This window comes from Callorhinchus milii, unplaced genomic scaffold (genome assembly GCF_018977255.1).
Source record: "Callorhinchus milii isolate IMCB2004 unplaced genomic scaffold, IMCB_Cmil_1.0 Scaffold14, whole genome shotgun sequence".
NCBI lineage: Eukaryota > Metazoa > Chordata > Chondrichthyes > Chimaeriformes > Callorhinchidae > Callorhinchus > Callorhinchus milii.
This window is the reverse complement of record NW_024704755.1, coordinates 15616541-15637887: the sequence shown is the minus strand read 5'-3', so window position 1 is coordinate 15637887 and position 21347 is coordinate 15616541. Positions and strand designations below refer to the sequence as shown.

The 21347-nt window shown below is 40.3% G+C and overlaps 1 protein-coding gene across 1 annotated transcript; it reads right to left on the bottom strand.

Annotated features, from left to right (window-relative positions):
• Positions 1-7819: 7819 nt before the first annotated feature.
• LOC103185943 (natural cytotoxicity triggering receptor 3 ligand 1-like) lies at positions 7820-17248 on the bottom strand. Its single transcript, XM_007904707.2, has 5 exons — positions 17178-17248; positions 13556-13647; positions 12892-13212; positions 11398-11709; positions 7820-7932 (listed from the first exon to the last, which is right to left on the bottom strand). The coding sequence occupies exons 1-5, from the start codon at positions 17246-17248 to the stop codon at positions 7820-7822; spliced, it is 909 nt and encodes a 302-aa protein (XP_007902898.2).
• Between the last annotated feature and the right edge of the window lie 4099 nt (positions 17249-21347).

Genomic DNA, 21347 nt, shown 5'->3' with positions numbered 1-21347 from the left:
CCAGAAGTTTCCCTATAACTGATGTCAGACTGATTGGCCTGTAGCTCTCAGGTTTATCTTTCTGCCCCAGTCTTCTGGTACCACTCCATGGTCCAAAGAGGATTGAAAGATTGTGTCCAGAGCCTCTGCTATTTCCACCCTTGTTTCTCTCAGTAACCTAGGATGCATCCCATCTGACCAGGTGACTTATCTAGGTTGAGCGCTGACAGCCTTTTTAGTACCTCCTCTCTGTTGATTGTTACCATATCCAATTTCTCTTCGCACGTCTGCGATATTGTGGCATTGGTTGCGTCATCTTCTTTTGTGAAGACAGTTGCAAAGTACTTATTTAGTACAACATCCATGCCTCTGCCTCAACAAGAAGATTTCCACTACGGTCCCTAATTGGACCCACCTACCTCTGACTAACCTTTTTCTCTTGATATGCTGATACAGTGGAGTCCTGTAGCTCAGTGGTTAGAGCACTCGCTTTGCAAGTGAGAGACCTGAGTTCAATTCCAGACAGGGCGAAACCTTGGGCAAGTTTCCTTACTCCACACGCCTAATAATAATCCCTCCAAAATCCAAAAACAATAATAAATTGGTCATTTCCAATCTACGACTGTTTGTGGGACATTGCTGTGCGCAATTGGCTGCCGCGTTCGCCCACAAATATACAGTCAATTCACTTTACAGTCTATTCTGTGAAGCGCTTTGGGACGTCCTCCCGACGTGAAAAGCGCTATATCAAATGCAAGGATTATTATTACCTTAGGGTTCCCGTTTATGTTTCCTGCTAATCTTTTCTCATGCAATCTCTTCATCCCTCTTATTTCCCGTTTCACTTCTCCTCTATACTTTCTATATTCTATTTGATTATCCTGTGCGTTTTGGACCTGACATTTGTCATAGGCCTCCTTTTTCTGTTTTATTTTAATCCTAATTTCCTTAGCCATTCAGGGATACTGTCCTACCTTTCCCCTTTGTGGGAATGTATTTGCTCTGTCCCCAAAGTATCTCCTCCTTGAAGGCTTCCCACTGTTTGTTTGCTGTCTTACCTGCCAATCTTTCTTTCCAATCTATCTTGGCCAGGTCACCTTTCAGCTCACTGAAATCAGCCCGCTTCCAGTTGAGGGTCTTCACCTTTGATTGATTGTTGCCCTTTTCCATAACTATTCTAAACCTAATGATATTGTGATCACTGTTATCCAGATGCTCTATTACTGAAACCTGCTCCACTTGCCACACTTCATTTTCCAGAACTAAATCCAGCACTGCTTCCTTCCTCGTTGGGCTGGAAACATGCTGATCCAGAAAGTTCTCCTGCACACATTTCAGGAATTCCTCCCTTTCCTTGCCCTTTACTCTGTGTGTTCCCAGTCTATGTTAGGATAATTGAAGAACCCATTATCACTATTCTATTGGTTTTGCATCTCTCCAAAATCTGCTTGCAGGTTTGCTCATCTATCTCCTTCCCACTATTTGGAGGTCTATAGTAAATACCTAAAAGAGTAACAGCTCATCTACTGCTCCTTAACTAACCAAATAGATTCAGTTTTTGGAACCTCTAACACATCGTCCTTTTCCAGGACCATGACCCTAATGAGTATTGCCACCCCTCCTCTTTTTTTCTCTTCCTCATCCCTCCTGTAAAGTTTGTAGCCAGGAATATTCAGCTCCCATTCCTGTCCTTGTTTGAGCCAAGTCTCCATAATTGCCACAACATCATAGCCCCATGTGGCAACTTGAGCCTGCAGATCACCAAGCTTATTGGTCACGCTCCATGCATTTACACACATGCACTCCAAGTCCGGCTTAATCCGCTCTACATTTCTCCCCCGTCTCTTTCCACTTTTTGCTGAACTCTTCCTTGTTTCATTTCTATTTGTCTCTCCTCATCCACTATGTAACTTGTTTCCTCTCCCTGATGCTACATTCTGATCCCCATCCCCCACAAAATCAGTTTAAATGCTTCCCCACAGCATTTGTTATCTTTGCTGCAATGATGTTATTCCCAGCCCTGCTCAGGTGTAACCCATCCCTCGTATACAGTTCCGATCTGCCCCAGAAGTGGTTGCAGTGGTTTAGAAACTGAAGTCCTACTTCCTGCACCATTTCTCCAGCCAGGCATTCATGTGTTTGATCCTCCTGGTTTGGTATTCATTTGCATAAGGCATTGGGAGTGATCCCAAGATCACCACCATTGGGGTCCTGCTCTTTAGCTTCTTCCCAAGCTTTTAGTATTCTCCCTGTAGAGTCTTAGCCCTTTTATCACGTACATCATGGATCCCAACATGTACCACAACTTCCGCATTTTCCCTTCCCCCGTAGTATATTTTCCACCCAATCCATGACATCATGCACGCTGGCTCCAGGGAGGCAGCATACCATGCTCGAGTACTGTCTTTTATGGTAGAAATACCTGTCTATCCCTTTAACTGTTTGTCTCCCCGATAACAACAGTGGTGGCATTTTTCCCATTGTCCCCCTGAACATCTATTACCTTTTGATTCTTCTCGCCAGAGGTGTCCTCACCAGTATCCAGTACCGAGAACCGGTTTGTGAGTGCCGCACTCTTAGGGGATTTCGGGACTGCCTCTTCTTTTTTTGCTCCACATAGGATGGTCACCACTCACCATTCTTCTGAGTCCTCTGTGTAGCTGGGGTGACCACCTCCTGAACTCTCTGTGGCTGTGGGGTGACCACCTCCTGAACTCTCTGTGGCTGTGGGGTGACCATCTCCTGAAAAGTTTGAACCATAAATTCTTCAGCCTGCCGTATGCTATACAGTGTCTGTAGCCTCTCCTCAAGCTCAGCGACCCTGACCTCATGCTCAACCAGCCGGAGGCACTTCCTCCACACATGTTTGTCCAGAACACGTGAACCATCCTGGAGTTCCCACATGGTACACGGTGTGCATGGAATAGGTCTCAGCTGCCTGCCAGATATTCAGACATGTTTTGTACTATATCTCAACCGTTTCAGTGCAAATAGGTTAAAACAAGTAATTTCACATCTTTTGTTCCCTTGCTCACACTCCTTATATACTAAACACATATTCAACAATAACAACAACAAAATTACATTTATAGCGCGTTTCACATCGGGAGGAGGCCGGAGGAAGCGGGCAGGTTGGTAAGGAGTCAGAAGGTCAGAGAGGTAGGAGGGGAAAAGGCCATAGATGTCCTTAAAGGTGAGATTGAGGATATTGAACTTGATCCTCTGGGGAATGAAGCCAGTGGAGTCGGGTGAGTGATGGAGCCTGGCATGGAGTGCACGAGCTGCAGAGTTTTGGATGATCTGCAGCTTGTGAAAGGAAGAGTTGGGTCGGCCAATGAGGAGGGAGTTCCCGTAATCGAGCCTTGATGAATGTGTGGGTGAGGGTTTCGGCAGCCTGAGGGGTAAGTCAGTTGCGAAGTCTGGCAATGTTGTGGAGTTGGTGGTAGGCAGTGCCGATCGTGACGCGGACGTGGGGCAGAAAGGACAGTTCAGGGTCAAACAAGATACCCAGGTTCCTGACTGGCTTAGTGAGGTTGAGTGTACAGCCATGGAGGCTGATGCTGCCAGCTCCTGAGGTGTGGAGATGCTGGCACGAGACGATCAGGAGGGCCTCGGTCTTGCTGACTTAGAGTTGGAGAAAGTTGTTCCTCGTCCAGGATTTGATATTGGACAGGAGGCTGGTCAGGCTGCCAGTAGTCCTGAAGTTCAGGGTGGAGGCAGAGGTAGAGTTAGGTGTCCGCATATATGTGGAAATTTACCCCCTAGGGCAAATGACGGCCTGGATTTGAGGGCCACACCATCATGATGGTTGAGGCATGGTGGTAGGTGTAGCTGGGTGGTGTGGCCTCAGTGAGGGGGAAGGTGTCACCTGGGATGATCCAGGTTTCAGTGAGGGCCATACTGTCAATGTGCTCATCGAAGATGAATTAATTGATGACCAGGTTCTTGTTGGAGAAGGAGCAGACATTTTGAAGACCAATACGGAGTGGATAGTTGGCAGGGAGATGGGATGGGTAGTGGGTCGGTTGGCAGGGAGGGTGGAGATGCAGATGAGGAAGGAAAGGTTACCCCCGTGGTCTGGTTCTGGGGTGGCTTGTGGCGGTAATGGGGATGGGGCAGCTACCGCCACAGCAATGTGATCTTTTGTGCAGGCTCTTGGGGGTTTTGTCTCTCCTTTACAAGTTCTCACCTGTACCGAATTCCCCCTCTGCACCAAAATCTCACTCTCATCTAATTCCAAAACAGAATTCTCACTCTGTTCCCTTCTCACTCTGTTCTATTCAAGATCCTCCTCCTCACACGTAAGGCCTGCCCCCTCCTATCTCTCTGACATGCTCTCCCTGCCAGCCTGCCCACTCCCTCCATTCAGCAGGCTCCAGCCTGCTCCATGTCTCCCACACAACCCACCCTACCATCAGTGGCTGGGCTTTCAGCCTCTCTGTCCTCCACTCTGGAACTCCATCCCACGGTGCCTTCGCCTCACTTCCTCCCTTGCCTCCTTCAAGACCGGTCTCAACACCCTTATCTTCAATCATGCCTTACACCTCTCTGCCTTCCCTCACCCCTAAACCATCCCTCCCCCATGCACAGGCTCCAACACCTAACTGTTCAGCACTTTGGGACATCCTCCCAATGTGAAAGGCGCTCATCATCATTGTTGCTTTTCCCCCTTCCTCACACTCCTGGGCTCTCTGGCCAAGTATGACTCTCACAATTCTTCCCCTTTATATAGGACTCAAACAAAAACACTCAGGTCAGGACTGGTCAGCAATTGGCCTGTAATTAATTGCTAATTGACTTGTTTACCTGCTTCCATGTAAGGTTGCCCCTACCTCAGGAAAGATTTTCTGCTCTTTGGCTGAATGAAAGTTCTCTCTTGCTCTCTGGCAACTTTCTTGCTCCCTGGTAGTTCTCTTGCTCTCTGGTAGCTCTCTTGCTGAAGGATTCCCACTCTCACCTAATTCCCAAACAGAATTCTCACTCTGTTCCTCCTCAGTACGTTCCCAGGCTCTCTGCATTTGACAAATAATGCTTCAAAGAAATTAAACCAAATAAAACAGCAATATTTGGGAAACATTACTGCGTTCAATTTGGCTGTGGCATCTTTCTACAAATTAGTCTTACATGTTGTAGTGTATCAAGTGAAACCCCTTAAGTCATCTTGCCGATGGATGCCACTGTGTTATATATAACGATAACTTTTAGTATAAAAATAGCTGAAAGGCAAACGTTCTTTGTGAGTTACACCCAATATGTGCAGAGACATCTTCTCGTTCCTTTAGAATGGGAAAGGAATTTTCCAGATGAATTTTGCCCTGATTCGCCTTGTTTTTACACCAACCCCAGCTCAATGGGTTTGGTGTATATTGCCAGGGTTGTATTTCTTCTGCAGTATAATTGATGTTACTCTTGGCCTATTTCGGTCCTTCTTGTTAACTATACAGCAATCTAACCATGATTCGTTTGATTAAAATAATCCTTCCTCCCTCCCTCGCTTCCTCCCTCGAGGCACAGTTCAAACATACCTCTTTAAACATGATGTTGGTCATGTTTCTCCTTCAGCTGCCCCTCTCGACTCCCACTACATCTTTCCTCCTTCCTGAGCCCCTCGACTTTCACCTTGCTACGGATGCCCATTCAATATTTTCAAACACTTTGAGATGTCCTCCCGATCTGAAAAATGCTATATAAGTGTAAATTGTATTGTAGTATCTTTCAAGTCAGAAGGACATCTGAGAGGGCTTTACAGAATAGACTGTGGTGATTGTGTATTTTGCAGCAAACATGCTCTTGCGCGAACCTCTTGAAGATGTTTCTGTTGCAAGCAAATCCTGTTAAAGTTTTGTGGGCTATCTATTTTCCTAACAGTTTCTCCTTTACTGTTATCTACTATACGCAACCATGTAGTCGTTCTTTTTAGTTATGCAATGAAATTGCCATAAAAGTTTTCTCATAATCACGTTTCATATGAAGCCAGAAGTGTTTCAAAATGATTCATTAACATCAAAATCACAATATTTTATTAAAAGCAAATCAAGAAATTTTATGCCAGCATGATTTCTGCTTTAAATTCTACAATACATTACTCAAACTCCACAGACATTTGCAGAATGATACATCTCTTTAGTCATTTAGCATCTATTAGCAGACATTCGCAACAGAAAATTGATTTCATGCAATGTAAATTCAACTCGTGCTAGTAGAAAATTATGCAATTTTGCAAAGCTATATTGGTACTTTTTATTCTTCACTTTTAACAAATCCACAGCAGTAACTGATTCATCAGTTGTTAACTTACATGTGCAGGTGAAGTTACAACAGGTACAATATTTGTTTATTTATATGTTAAACATGACACATTTGTTTGTAGATAAACTGCAGCATTATAACCATTGCCATTATACAATAATTGGTCTCATTGTATTCCGCTTTGTTTCTCAGTTGCATTCGGAAAAATGCACTCTGCACAGCCCATGGAATGTTCTAGATTCCTTACATGGGGCCCAAATTACATTGTGGTTGTTAATTAAAAAAATGGTGGTAGAATTTATGTATTATCTGAAGTAATGTGTTGCTGCGCATGATAAATTACGAAGGATTAAAACCTTTCCGACAGAAAAAAAGGCCAACCATCACATATAATCACTAACTGTACTATGTTAAACACAAAATAATAATGGTCCTGAAAGTTATTGGCAAAATCTCATACTTCATGTGTTACTTATCACCTTCATTGTTATTCAATACTCTCCCCCACCGCCCCAATCATGTGCAATGCTTGTGTTACAAATGATACCTTACTTTTTAAGGGGAAGTATTTTTCATCCTTGAATATATGAACTAATTAAAATGCTATGTACTTGTTCAATGTCCATAAGTACTTCTCAATTTCATGTTGAAAGACTGCACAGTCGATACATCTTAAATGGGTTTCAAGATTTGTTGAGATTTCCGATTGTAAGGAGACACTTCACTATACGATGATTGTCCTTCATCTGTCAGTATGCCCTGTGGGACTGAAAAACAGTATGATTAGTAGGTTTATTGCTTAAATGTTTTGCTTTGCCCCGTTAGGTAATATGTTTAAAGAAATAATGTAATTTTTGCTTTATCAAGTATTTTTGAACACAAGGTTATTTTCTTAACTAATGTCCCTCAGATGGGTGGGAGCACTATTCTTCGTTTTGAATTCATAACTAATAGTGCAGTACATTATTACTCCTCAGTATTACTGCCTCAAAATAAACAAATTCAAAACAAAACCTCTCTTTTGAAAAGGATGGTTGAAACAGAGAAAATAGGCCTTGAACTGTGTCCTATTTATTAACAAGGTCATTTTATAATTCCATCACCTCAGGTGTCACTTATCCAAAATCAAACATGCAGAAATGAAAAGAAAACTGAAAATGGGAATAGTTTGTGGAATTAGGTGAGCAAAATAAATCACTTCGGAGACCATGTGCTCAATTCCAGACATGGAGAAATTACTATGTCTAGGTAGCTTTCATATGTGGAAGGCTTAGTCTGGTTTGGATACTCTTATTATGGTGATGAGTTTCTGTGTGTTAAACACCAGGGTTGATCAAAAAAAATCTCATTCTGGGACTTATTTTAGCCCTGAAACTCTGGACCACTCTCTCTCAATCCCTCAGCCTTGCCCCTCTCACCCATTATTCAAGTCCTGCATGAAAACCTACCTCTTCGACTATGCTTATGACCAAACCACTCCCCCACCCTCCCAGATCAGATTCAGGCTCCGCCACTGTTGTTGTTATTCTGGGCATTGTAATTACTTTTAAGTTAAGATAAAAGTGGTTGAAAAGAAAGGATTTCCTTACCTTTAAAGGGAGGTAATTCTGAAATGGTCCACAGTGACGATGACCAAGAGCAATATAACACAAATGCATAATGCGAACCGGCAAATTGCAAATTCATAGAGTTTGCCATCAACGCCTGTGAAATGTGAAGAGAGGCATTAGGCTGTGCTTTCATTCTGAAGTTATTTAACTGAAACACAGTCAATATTTAATAAGTGAGGAGCCACCTGAATGCATGGTCCATTATGGACTTCACAATCATCGTTTTGCCCACAAATATACGGTCAATTCACTTTACAATATATTCTGTGAAGCGCTTTGAGAAGTCTAGAAGACATGAAAAGTGCTATATCAGATGCAAGGATTATTATTATTATTATCGTAAAGTGAAACTGCCTTCTCCTTTCAGATAATGGCATGGGACCTCGGATCTGAGGCACTGAACCTCTGACTTTGCATCAGCCCCCACATACTCTCTTGGAGTGTCAGTCTGGACGATGAACTGCTGAGTAACTCTGTGTTTCAAAGAACGCTATTTATTTATTGTAATGTGCTCATCTTTCTCCCAGCCTAACTTTAACTCTGATGATATTAATAATAATAATAAAATTTGCATTTACTATAGTGCCTTTCAGGGCAGCGGGAATCCCAAATTGCTTCATATGATTTATTATGAAATGAATTGACTGTGTAATTGGAGGCGAATGCTGCATCCCAATTATGCCTATCAATGTCCCATAAACAACTAGGAAACAAGTGACCAATCTTATTTAAGGTCTTACTGGGGTGCCTGGGAGACTTGGAGGAACTCGCTTCTATTTTTCAGAACTTTAATACCGTTGGATCTCTAACGTCCACATCAACATGCAGACGAGTCCTCAGTTTAAGGTCTGCATATGCGCTACACTGCCTCTAGCAATGCAAAACACCGCCATCTCTGCATGGAAGGTGTGGTTTAAACCTGTTGACTCAGAACTGAGAGCGCTACCAATTGAACAAGGCTGTGATAAACTGTAACTGGGAGATCGTTTTCTTAGTGAAAACCCAAGCGGTATCACAGTTTTAATGTCTCTTTCTTGCACATTTTGAAAATAATGATAAATTCAGCAATGACTCTATAATACATCTCATACCATAGATCATGTACTAACAAGCAAAAATTAAATATACTTCTGAATTTACACGGTTGCTGAATTATTGTGCTGAGATATTTAGAAGAATGCCAAACTTTCAATTTGCTGAAATTATTTCAGATTCTGTACCACTTCAGTAATTTAACCAATGCTATATTCACATTAAACAACAACAACAACAAGATTCCATTTATAAAGCGCCTTTCACGTCGGGAGGACGTCCCGAGGCGCTGTACAGTTGGGTCAGGACCCGAGCAGAGGAGAAATGGTCAGGGTGAGGGGAGGGAAGGGAGGGAGGGAGCGAGGAGGGGGTAGAGGCTCGAGAGGGGAGCTGAAGGCACAGTCAAAGAGAAAGGTCTTGAGACCGGCCTTGAAGGAGGAAAGGAAGGAAGCGGCGAAGGCACTGGGGGATAGAGTTCCAGAGCCTGGGCTGAGAGGCTGAAGGCCCGGCCACCGATGGTAAGGCAGTTGGGGCGGGGGATGTGGAGCAGACCGGAGCCAGAGGAACAGCACCTCTTTCACGACCTAATTTGCATTTAAACCGCAAGACACCACAACATATATTTCTGATGTACATGTGGGTCACGTAGTGCACATCGTTATTTTATCATTTCAGACATCCTTGGGTTTGAAGGTTCGGTCAGTCTGTTGAAGCCAAAGACAAAAGATGCGTCCAGAAAAGATAACAAGACAAAATAAGAAGGCTAGAAGTCCATATCAGAGAACCCCAAATCACTTCTATTTTTTGATTAATAGCTAATTTACTTATTTTACTTACTATGGCAAAAAGTCTTCGCATTGATTCAATAAGGAGTATCATAACAGGCAATGATGTTATGCTCAGATATCAATCTCGTGAAAGTATTGGAGTTCAAGGGCAGCAGGGGATCTTTTCTTGTTTGGTGAACAAAGCGGGCATTGAATCTTTTATAGCTGTGTCCTTGTATCATCCAACTCTGTTCTTTCTTCTTCCGATGTTAGTGAGAATCTTGGACATTCTAACGGCTTGAGTTACTGAACCTCAGATGGGAATTCTGCCTGGGAGTAGCGAGAGATGTACTTGCTCCCACACCAAGTCAAATTGAGGACTCGACCTGACACGTTTTAACTCTACTGAACTTCTTTTTATCATGGTTCCCTTTTTGAACATCAGCTCAGGTTTGCAAGTCCTCACCAACCTGATTGTTATCTGATTAATCAGTCTGTGCCAAACCCTGGGCACCCTTGGGCTGACTCTGATTAAGCTGATTTGTAGAATTATAATCTTGATTACGAATGTTGTTTTGATATTGTCTAACAAAGCTGGACCGCACATCAACAATTAACAGAACAAATTACAGCTGTATACTTCTTTCTTCTTGACTATTTTAACTATTCAAGGCACACCATACTGAGATTTTCTTATCTAGAATGATTCTAGTCATGCCATAACACTTGTCACGCTTAAGTAGATTTTTTGCAACTCATCTCAAGGTAAGTAAAACAATATTCTCTGCAAGTCATCTGGATATCGTACAGAGCATACAGCCTTCATCTAATCAATATCAATGCAACATTCATAATCAAAAGACTGTAATTCAACAAATCAGCTTGAAATAATCTTACCTAACCTAGCAATGCGATAATTCACTTCTAATCACAACAGTTCTGATCAAAAGTATACCTAACTTATCCAACACAATAATTCATATTTTATCTAAATATCTTTCTAAAGGAATACAGTACAATAATTCAATTCTGATGACAATGCTGGCCATTTTAAGAATAAATAATAATAATCCTTGCATTTGATATAGCACTTTTCACGTCTTCGAGACATCTCAAAGCGCTTCACAGAATGTATTGTAAAGTGAATTGACTGTATGTTTATGGGCTAAACGCTGCAGGCAGTTGCACACAGCAGTGACCAACAAACAGTCATGGATTGAAGTGACCAATTTTTTTTTCTTGAGGGATTATTATCATGTGCGTGGAGTCGCCCAATGTTTTGCACTGCCGAAAATCGAACCCAGGTCTCTCACTTGCAGAGCGAGTGCTCTAACAACTGAGCTACAGCACACCTACACGTCAGGAAACGATTTCCACAACACTACGTTCCAACCAATGAATCTAAATTTAGTGATTGTATTGCTAAAGATATTGCATCTTTGTTAAACCGGAAAAAACATCGACCTTGTTTATTGTGGCAATACTTTGCAGAAATGTTTCAGTAAAAAACCGTAATGTAATCTTACCTTCATTGTACAACAGACTTGTCCGTGAAGTGATTCTAAAATGTATATATTTTTGTTGATAAACATGAGGCACGCCACAGCATCAATATTCAAATACGTATACTTTATATAATGATAGCATGTTTTCAATACATCAATAGTGTACCTATAATTTCCAACACGGATTAATACTAGACACCAACCCCGTCACAACTTACCTATCATATAATAATTCTAAGATTGTTGGCGACCTACCTGTGTGAGGAAGCAAAACCGTATAGTTGGCAATCCCTGGATTCTGGAGGCTGACGTGAGATACCAAACAGGTATAAACATCTCCACTCTGAACAGGCTGTGTCTCCTCCAAATAACTGTGAGCTTTAAACAATTGCCCGGGATTCCTCTGCTCAGTGATAGTATTCACTGTTGTAATTTCTATGCCATTTTTATACCAAGTGAGGTTGAGATTCTCCGGGAAAAACTCAGCCGTTTCACACACAAGAGTCAGAAATACAGACAGATTTCTTTCGGGATCCATGCGGGAAATCGCCAGTGGGGTTGGGGGAACTGTAGAACAGATAAAGGGGTAGAATCATGATGTTACTTTGGGGGAATAAACCTTATTCTGATTTCTATTTCCAATTCTCTGACGGTCGAGAAGACTTGGAAGATTGTAAATTGTCGGAAATCGTTATGGCGTTTGGGGGGATGTTGATGTGCACATATCGGTGCCCTATTTGCCTACAAATATAATTATGAAGCCTTTGGAGACTGTCCAGGACGTGATTCTACGCCATATCAATTGCAGTGACTATTATTGCTATTTAACTCACCAATGCAGCCCTGGGGAGGCTGATTTTTGGTGGGGATATCAACATCGAGGACACATTGAATCTGCCTCTTTGTGCATGCGTAAGTTCCCACAGCATTTTTGGAAAAGACAAGGGATTTCTCCCCGGGTCCGGCCAAGAATTCCCAGATAAAAATTGGTCATCTATGTCATAAATATTTTTGGAACTTTGTTGTTTGACAATTGGGTGCCGGCTTCGCGTACAAAAGCCACTCAATTTTACAACAATACATGTCGATGTGAAATGAGTAGAAATATATCAAACGTATTATTATTATTATCATGAATAATACAAATGCGCCAATATCTTCCATAAAATTCGCAAGAATGGGCTAACTACTGATTGCAGGCGATTAAATTGCATTTATCTTGTGGATAGTTTGAATTAAATTATCTATATTTTAAACTGGAAAAATAATTGTGCACATTAAGAATCTTAAACTTTTAGAAATCAGTAGTGGGGTACCGAAAGGTTACTGCTGAAATAAACTGAACAGTGAGAAATTACATTCCTGCCAGCACGAGCAAATTCTAAAATCGTTTCTGATTATAAATGTGTGTATTTGGTGTAGTTAAGTTGAAAAGGGACGGACTTATATTACATTAATGATCAGAGTTGTCAAATCATAAAACATGATCGATATTATTATATGAGGGTGAATTTAGGTGGGTGGCAGTTTGAATTACACACAATTTAAAATAATAATATTTTTTATTCAGATTTTGCAGCGTAACTATATTTCTTTCCCCAGAGAGGGAACATTACCATTAATTTGCAGATAATGACACTGAAGAACACCACTGTAAATGTAACAAAAACAATATAAAAGATTCTGAAACATTTGTTTACGGGATATTTCAACATAGGAACAGTCTCTATATCCATATCATTCACTTACCGTACACGATTAAACGCGATCCATTTCCTTTTCCTACTTTTTTCCCCTCTAACACCAGTTCGCAGTGATAGACTGCAGCATCCTGAATATTCACATCCAGAAACTGGAAGAAGCGATTTCCTTTACTTTTAACTCCAAACCGTTTCCTGCTGTCCTCTTGTGTGTGCAGGTATGTCGTCTCTCCCTGCTTCCTCCAGTACACTTGGATACGTGAAGAGTGTACAGAGAATGGATAGCCGCAGTAGAAGGTGATGTTTGTTCGTCTGTTTGCCGTCAAACATTCAGGGAATTGAGTAATTTTAACGGAAGTATCACCAAAAACTATCAAAAATGAAATATTGATGTATATGGACAAGTGGGTAGGAAAGCAAAAAAAAATTAAATTAGACAAAGATACATACAGACACACTGAGAGTATATCAGTAAACTCCTTCAAGACCCGTCTCAAGACCCATTCTTCGATCACACTCCTTCTCCCCCTGCACTCCACACTCCCCGATCTTGACCCCCAGCTCAGGTGTGAAACATTGACTTGACTCCAGCGACTTGAGAAAGGCGCTATACAAATGTAATTTTATTGTTATTGTAAACTGGAGTGTTTAAACTGAAACTACTCAATCTACTTTCATTGCTAAATAAACGGGATGATAGAGTAATCTCTTACCCGTGGAAATAATCACCAGGACACACAGGAAAAGCAAAGGACTCAACATAATTTTCATCACCTGGTGCGACTGATCTGAAGCTGTTGCTGGTCTGTAACATATGCAGATTGATATGATGTACATCTTGTGACGTTTGACTCCCTCTTTAGGAATCGCCAATTGATTAGTAGGCAGTTGCCATTTACTCCGAAACAATAGCTTAGAATTGTTTCGGCAAAAGCAAAAGAGATATGTAGGGAAAACGCTGAAAGATGATGAAATGTATCCGAAGTTCAGGTTTAAAAATAACCATTGCTTCTTGAACCAGCATGTTGCTTAATGCACTAAAGGAAGTTGTTCCCCAATGTAGATTAACTACTACTAATCTACTAACCTTACAGTTCCTTCTTCATACTTGACTGTACCCTTATTACACACAATAAAACCAAAAGTCAAACCTACTATTAGTTACCGTATACTATTTAATCAGTCGATTTTTAAGATATTGTATTTTATTAAATAAGGATGTATTAATTAATAATTATTAATTAATCAATTAATAATTATTCATCTACTAATTATTAATTAGTTAATTATTAATTATTAATAATTTATCTATATTTTAAACTGGAAAAATAATTGTACACATTAAGAACCTTAAACTTTTAGAAATCAGTAGTGGGGTACCGAAAGGTTACTGCTGAAATAAACTGAACAGTGAGAAATCACATTCCTTCCAGCACGAGCAAATTCTAAAATCGTTTCAGATTATAAATGTGTGTATTTGGTGTAGTTAAGTTGAAAAGGGACGGACTTATATTACATTAATGATCAGAGTTGTCAAATCATAAAACATGATCGATATTATTATATGAGGGTGAATTTAGGTGGGTGGCAGTTTGAATTACGCACAATTTAAAATAATAATATTTTTTATTCAGATTTCGCAGCGTAACTATATTTCTTTTTTTTTTCTTTTTTAAAAATAACCATTGCTTCTTGAACCAGCATGTTGCTTAATGCACTGAAGGAAGTTGTTCCCCAATGTAGAGAAACTACTACTAATCTACTAACCTTACAGTTCCTTCTTCATACTTGACTGTACCCTTATTACACAGAATAAAACCAAAAGTCAAACCTACTATTAGTTACCGTATACTATTTAATCAGTCGATTTTTAAGATATTGTATTTTATTAAATAAGGATGTATTAATAATAATCCTTTCATTTGACATAGAACCTTATCACATCTTCGAGAAGTCCTGAATCTCTTTACATAATGTACTGTAGAGTGAATTGACTGCATAATTTGTGAGTGAAATGCAGCAGGAAATTGCATTTCACATTTCATGAGGTGAAGTGCAAGATCAACACTGTTTACATACATTCTACTTTTTATCTAAACTATGCAGAACTGCATTATTCATCATAAATCATCTCTTCAAGCACGTCGATCATGCCCGAAAATGTGCACAATCTGATATATCAGTAGTTCACGCGGAGACTGCATATTTCTCCCACGGAAGGTTGGTGCAGGAAGCTATTCATTGTGGAGAGTATTGTGTCAGCCCGGTTCAGTTAGAGGCAGTGTCGCCTCTGAATCAGTGAGTTCTAAATTTGTGACCACCACATAAGAACTCAGAGTTCACAGTCTAGATAGGCAAGAGCAATCTATTACAATAAATTGTTCTTGATTTCACAATATTGCTACAATGCTGAGATTTGTAGATCAGTTACAACTGTTCACATTTGTGAAAACATGCATTTGCTGCTTGACATTTACTCCAAATCTTTTGGCATGTACTTCATAGAAGTACACAATGTTATTTTGGAAAATATTAATTATATGCCCAAACCTGTAGCACCTGGGCATTGTAGAAGCAGTAATTTAAGGAATTTATCCGCTGCTGCTTTTTATGGATCTATTCACTCCAAAATACATTTCCAGTTTGCCTGAATGTGAACGGTACAAATAAAGACGATTTAGCAATTAAGAAGACTTAACAATTGACTCACTATTGATTTATGGTATAGTTTTGCATTGAATCATGAGGTGAATGAGGAGTTTTTATGTTTTGGCAACGTCACCATATCTATCTGTTTCACTTTGTGCAGCTTGGAAGGAAGCCATTCAATTAGTCATGGAGTCTATTTATATTTAGAGTTAGAAACAAATTCTGAATTTCAGTCCTATCAGTTGTGGTAAACGAATTTTGCTATTTTTTGTTGCCAAGAAAGTTACTACATAAACACAAATAAACAATTTGCAGAACAGTGGAAGTATTAGTGTAGCAAAATTGGAAACAAAGGCTTTGGATATCAGAGAGGGCCAGAGCCGGTGTGCAACAAAGGGGTGATCAAGCCCCCAGAGGTCGCTCTTTCTCTCTCACTCTCTTGTTTTCTTTCTGCTGTTTTAGGAATCCCTCGAAAAAACCAAAAACAATAATAAAAAAAATTGGTCATTTTCAATCTACGACTGTTTGTAGGACATTGCTGTGCGCAATTGGCTGCCGCGTTCGCCCACAAATATACAGTCAATTCACTTTACAGTGTGTTCTGTGAAGCACTTTGGTACGTCCTCCCGACGTGAAAAGCACTATATCAAATGCAAGTATTATTATTATTATTATTATTAAGCAGACCAAAGGCTAAGCCGAAGTAAAAGTTCCATTTCGGAGTAGATTGAAATAAACACTAAAAAGGTATCACAATCCCATGTGTTTAATCTGTCTGTGTTGGCCTTGGTTCAGAGTTGAACTGCTAGTTGGGTAACACTCAGTGATGGTTGTTGGACCCGAGAGTGTGATAAGTACATTAACGGGCACGAGCGGTGATCATTAAATTTCATTCCAATGACTTTTGTTTTTACAGTTGTCTACTAATATTATCCGCTTTTCCGAGCATAAAGTTGTCAATGTATTAAGCATTGCAAGCGTTATATTTTCTGTAATTATTTCACTTTAAATAAGTGCAGTATGTCATAATATATTCCTTATTCTTGTCATTATATTGCTGTTTTTTGAACCAGGCAAATCTACAACAACAATTTGCATTATATAGCACCCTTCATATAGGGCAGCATCTCGGAGCGCTTAAACATGTTGAAGCCTGACGCTGAGCATGGTGGTGGGGGGGGGGGTTAACTTTATGCAAAGTCGAAGAGAAAGGTCTTCAGTTGTGATCTAAAAGAGCGGAAGGAGGGGGTAAGATGGACAGAAGCTAGGGCTGGTGTGATTGGGGTACAGAATTTAGTATGAATGGATTTTGATTGAGGCTTTCCCTTGCATTGCAAACTTGGATTATAGCTTCCTCTTGGCAACATCATCCACAGAAATGGGGTTATCTTCCAGAGTTATGCAAATGACACCTAAATCTACTTTTCTACTTCCAATAGCAATACCAGGCCCACTAATGTGCTGTCTGTCTGCTGATTAGACATTAAGGTCTGGATGAGCACCAACCCTCTGCAACTCAACATGGACAAGATGGAAGCAAACTTCCTTAGTTCCCTTGGTTCTGACTGCCTTAGCCTCCACGCCTATTCCTCAAACTCACCAAACGAGTCCTCAACCTTGACATCTGGTTCCATTCTCAGGTGTCCTTCCTAATTCATATTCATTCCCTAATCAAGGCTGCTTTACTTCATTTCCATCAAATTGACGGCATCTGCTTCTACTTCATACTGGAATTCAACAGCAAAATTCTGAACCATGCTTTGTATCTCCGTCTTGGACTTCTCAAATGTATTTCTCGCTGATCTCCTCAGTTTCACCATCCACAAGGTTCAACTAATCCAGAATTCCACCACTCCTAACTGCACAAGTACTAAACTATTGCATGTCACTCAAATCCTCACGAAGCTCAATGTCTCAATGTCTTCGAACAGATCAACTTCAAGTCCTCACCCTCATATATGAGGCTTTTCGCACTCTTTTGAATCATATATTGTAAGGTAGTTATGTTGTGGCTGTTTTGTGGGTGAACATGGATTTCAATTTGTACACTGCCATGTCCCACACACAGGAATGGATTGACCAATTTTATTGAGGAGCTTGTTGGCCAAGCCACCAGTATAAATTATTTTCACTTACTTATTACGATGTTATCTCCAATGACCCAATACAGTTATTTACAAGAAACTATACATAAATAACATGGTTTAGCTTTCACCAAGCAACTACAACCGAAGCGTCTAGCCCTCCATGAGGTTATCACCCACTAACCAGTCATACGATATCCTTACAGCGATATGTGCCTGCAAAAAAAGTACACTGTACGAGTGACTACCGACCTATCAGATTGTATGCATTGGTCTTCTGAATCAATTTGAAGTGAGAGTGCAAGTGATTAACGCTCAAGCCGATTTTATGTGTCAAGTATAATGTACAGAAAAACATGTAATTAGAACTGAATCGCATACATACAACACTCATATGTTAACCCATCCTTTTATCAAATGTTGTCATGTATAATAACATAGAACATTACATGCAGAAACAGCGAATTCAGAGCAAATAATTCCTGTCACTCTTTATACTCGCGAAATCACCCCTCTCAAATCCCTTCTCCCTCTTGGCTGCATGAAGCTTCCTGTTAAAATATGTACAGCTTCCGTCAGTGAGTTCCACATTCTCACTGCCTTTGAGATAATCGAATTGGGGACCGTTTTGGATGCATAAATCAAAACGCAAGTTCAGCAAATTAGAATAAATACTGTATTTGAGACTCTGTACCTATTTAATTTGTTGTTGTTTAATTTGAACATTACAGCTAATCTGTTACCCCAGTGATTGAATCCCGGTTTATCTAAATTCACAATTGTTCGACAAAGCGCACCAACCACACACAATTATTTCCTGAACCGAGAAAGGGAGGAGATCAAACTTCAAAGCCACATATTCATATTTGGCAATCGACAACCCTTGGGTTGCAGAGCAGCAAAGGGTTTAAACCAGTCCCGATAAATGAACAGAATAATAGCAAATGTTGCGCTGTGCATGTGATTCCGGAGTTTATTTCCACAGGTGTGCATTCAGTTTATATGTGTTTTTTTTTAAAAAAAACAATGGGATGTATCTTTCAGTCTGTTTAGCAACCAAATAAGAGATGGTAACTTCCATTTGTATACATTGAATGTATTGTTTCACATACACCAACGTATTCGTTATCTCTTCTCGGTACTTCTCTGTTTCTTGCTCAATTTTTCATCCTCTCCCTAGTAGTTTGTAATTATTCTCTAATGGATCCGTACCTCGATCAACATAACTTAATTCTCCGAATACTTGCTACGCTAACCATTTGTCCATATAACATACATCGATATTTAATTTGTTATAGTTTTTGGTGGTATTCCGGTTGACATATATAAATGCAATAAATGGCAATTTTGGGACTCATCTGAACCCATTGCTGTCTGCAACAAAGGTTGGCGATTGCCAAAAATGAATAAGTTGCGATGACTTTTGACCTTCTGCCTTTGTCAGCTCGGGAAATAATTTGATGTGGTTGGTGCGACTTTCAGAACAGTTGTGAACTTAAATGCATCCAAAACGCTTCCCAATTCAATTACCCAAAAGCTGGTGAGAATGTGGATCTCATGATGGAAATTGTGGCTGAAGCACAACATATTTAAGAGGAAGTTTGGTGCAGACGTGAGGGAGAAGTGATTAGGTTAGGTAATTTATGGAGTATCGGCAGGAATCAGTTGCGCTGAATTGGCTATTTTTGCGCTGTAACGTTCTGTTATTTTGACAAAATTTGATAACAGGATTGGCTAGCGTGGTAACGTTGTGTGTCCCCGATTTAATTCTAGTTACGACGATTGTCTGTACACTACACTTAGCACCTGCTTGTGCTTTAATCACTTGCAGTTTCCCATCAAACATTACTTTGAATTATCTCGGAAAACCAATGCATACAATCTGATAACTCGGTAGTCACATGTATGGTATACTTTTTCTGCATACACGTGTTGCTGTAAGGATCTCGTATGATTGGTTAGTGGGTAATATAATCTCGTGGAGGGCTAGATGCTTGAGTTGTAGCTATTTACTGGTGCACGCTCAACCTTATTATATATGTATATTTTCTTGTGAATAACGTTTTTGGGTCATTCGAGATATACTCACAATAACATGTTAACAATACTTAGAGAAAATAATTGATATCGGTGACTTGGCTAACAGTCTCCCCAATAAAATTGGCCATCAATTGCTGTATGTGGGACATGGCAGTTTACAAATTGGCGTCCGTGTTCACCTATAAAATATCCGCAGCATTACGACTTTACAATATATCATATGAAAGTTTCGAAATATATTGACAAAGTCCCTAAAAAATTAAAAATAATAATAATTTGGTCACTCAATCCACGACTGTTTGTGGGACACAGCTGAGCGCAATTGGCTGCCGTGTTTCACCCACAACGTATACAACCAATTCAGCTTACAGTATATCTGTGAAGCACTTTGAGACGTCTCGAAAATGTGATAAGATGCTATATCAAATGCAAGGATATTATTATTTTTATTATATCAAATGCAAGGAATATTAGCTTTATTGTACTCGTAGTTCAAATGGAAGACTGATCAGCAACTGAACATTCTGCAGTATCATTATTCCACAGTACCTATTCAATATTTTTACACTTATTTTATTTGAAAATTGCATTTCTTTTATTGGAATTTAACTGAGTTGTTTTTGAATTGTTTAATTGTTGGTTGTTATACCTTAGCCTACAAATTACACAATTACTAAATTTTGGTGTGAATCCGGGAGCATCTGAAACCTTTCAAAATGTGTGAAAGATTTCATATGTGAGGGTGAGGACCTTGAAGTTGATCCGTTCTAAGACAATGAGCCAGTAGAGCTTGGTGAGGATTGGGGTGATACATAACAATTTAGTGTGGGTGTGGGTAGGAGCAGCTGAATTATGGATTATTTGAACTTTTTGGATGGTACCTCACCCGCACGTTAGCAGAAAACCCTCTCCATGCCTTAGCCACCTCGTACCTTGACTACTCAAATGCCCTTCTCACCATTCTCCACTACCCACAAGCTAAATGATTAAAAACTCCAAAGCCTGTAATCTCATTGACACTAAACTCAGTAACCCCATCACACCAGTCCTAGCTAGGCTTCACTCCACCTTGTAGATCACAGCTGAAGACTTTACTCTTTGACCGTGCTTACGGTCACCTCCTCCTACCCCTCTGCGACCCTGTAATCCCCTACCATCCTGCTCGCTCCCTCCGCTCAGTGGGCTCAGGCCTGCTTCACGTCCCCCGCCTTGCTTGCCCTAATATTGGTGAGTGGGCCTTTGGCCACTCTGCCCCCACTCTCTGGAACTCCATCCTGCAGTCCCTCTGCCTCGCCCCCTCCCTTGTCTCCTTCAAGACCCATCTGAAGACCCTCCTATTTGACCGTGCTTTCGATCTCCCTGCTTCCCCCCTTGCCCTCTATACTCCCCATCCCCAACCCCCAACTTGTGTCCAAAACTCTTTCTGTGCAGCCCCTTGGGACATCTTCCTGACAAGAATGGTGCGATAGAAATGTAATTTTATTATTGTTCTTGTTAATATTTTCCAAAATTCTTGATTGGGCATTAAAATTGCCTTTGTTGATGTGTAGGAAGAGTCAGGGGAAAAAGTGCATTGTAATCTTGGGTCACTTTGTGTGAGTATTACTAGAAATGATGGCTAAATGTGAACTATACTCTTATCAATTTTACGTTTCCATTTTCACCTTTACGTTCTCCTCTTTACCCCACTGCCGTGTATTGCATAATAGGTCGATCAGAACTAATATTTGTG

Coding starts and splice junctions, on each gene's coding strand:
- LOC103185943 (XM_007904707.2), bottom strand. CDS start 17,248: ATGGTTCAGAATTTTGCTGTTGAATTCCAGTATGAAGTAGAAGCAGAT. Junction 13,648..17,177: donor GTCAATTTGATGGAAATGAA/GTAAAGCAGCCT, acceptor CATATGTTACAG/ACCAGCAACAGCTTCAGATC. Junction 11,710..12,891: donor ATCGCGTTTAATCGTGTACG/GTAAGTGAATGA, acceptor TCTGTTCTACAG/TTCCCCCAACCCCACTGGCG.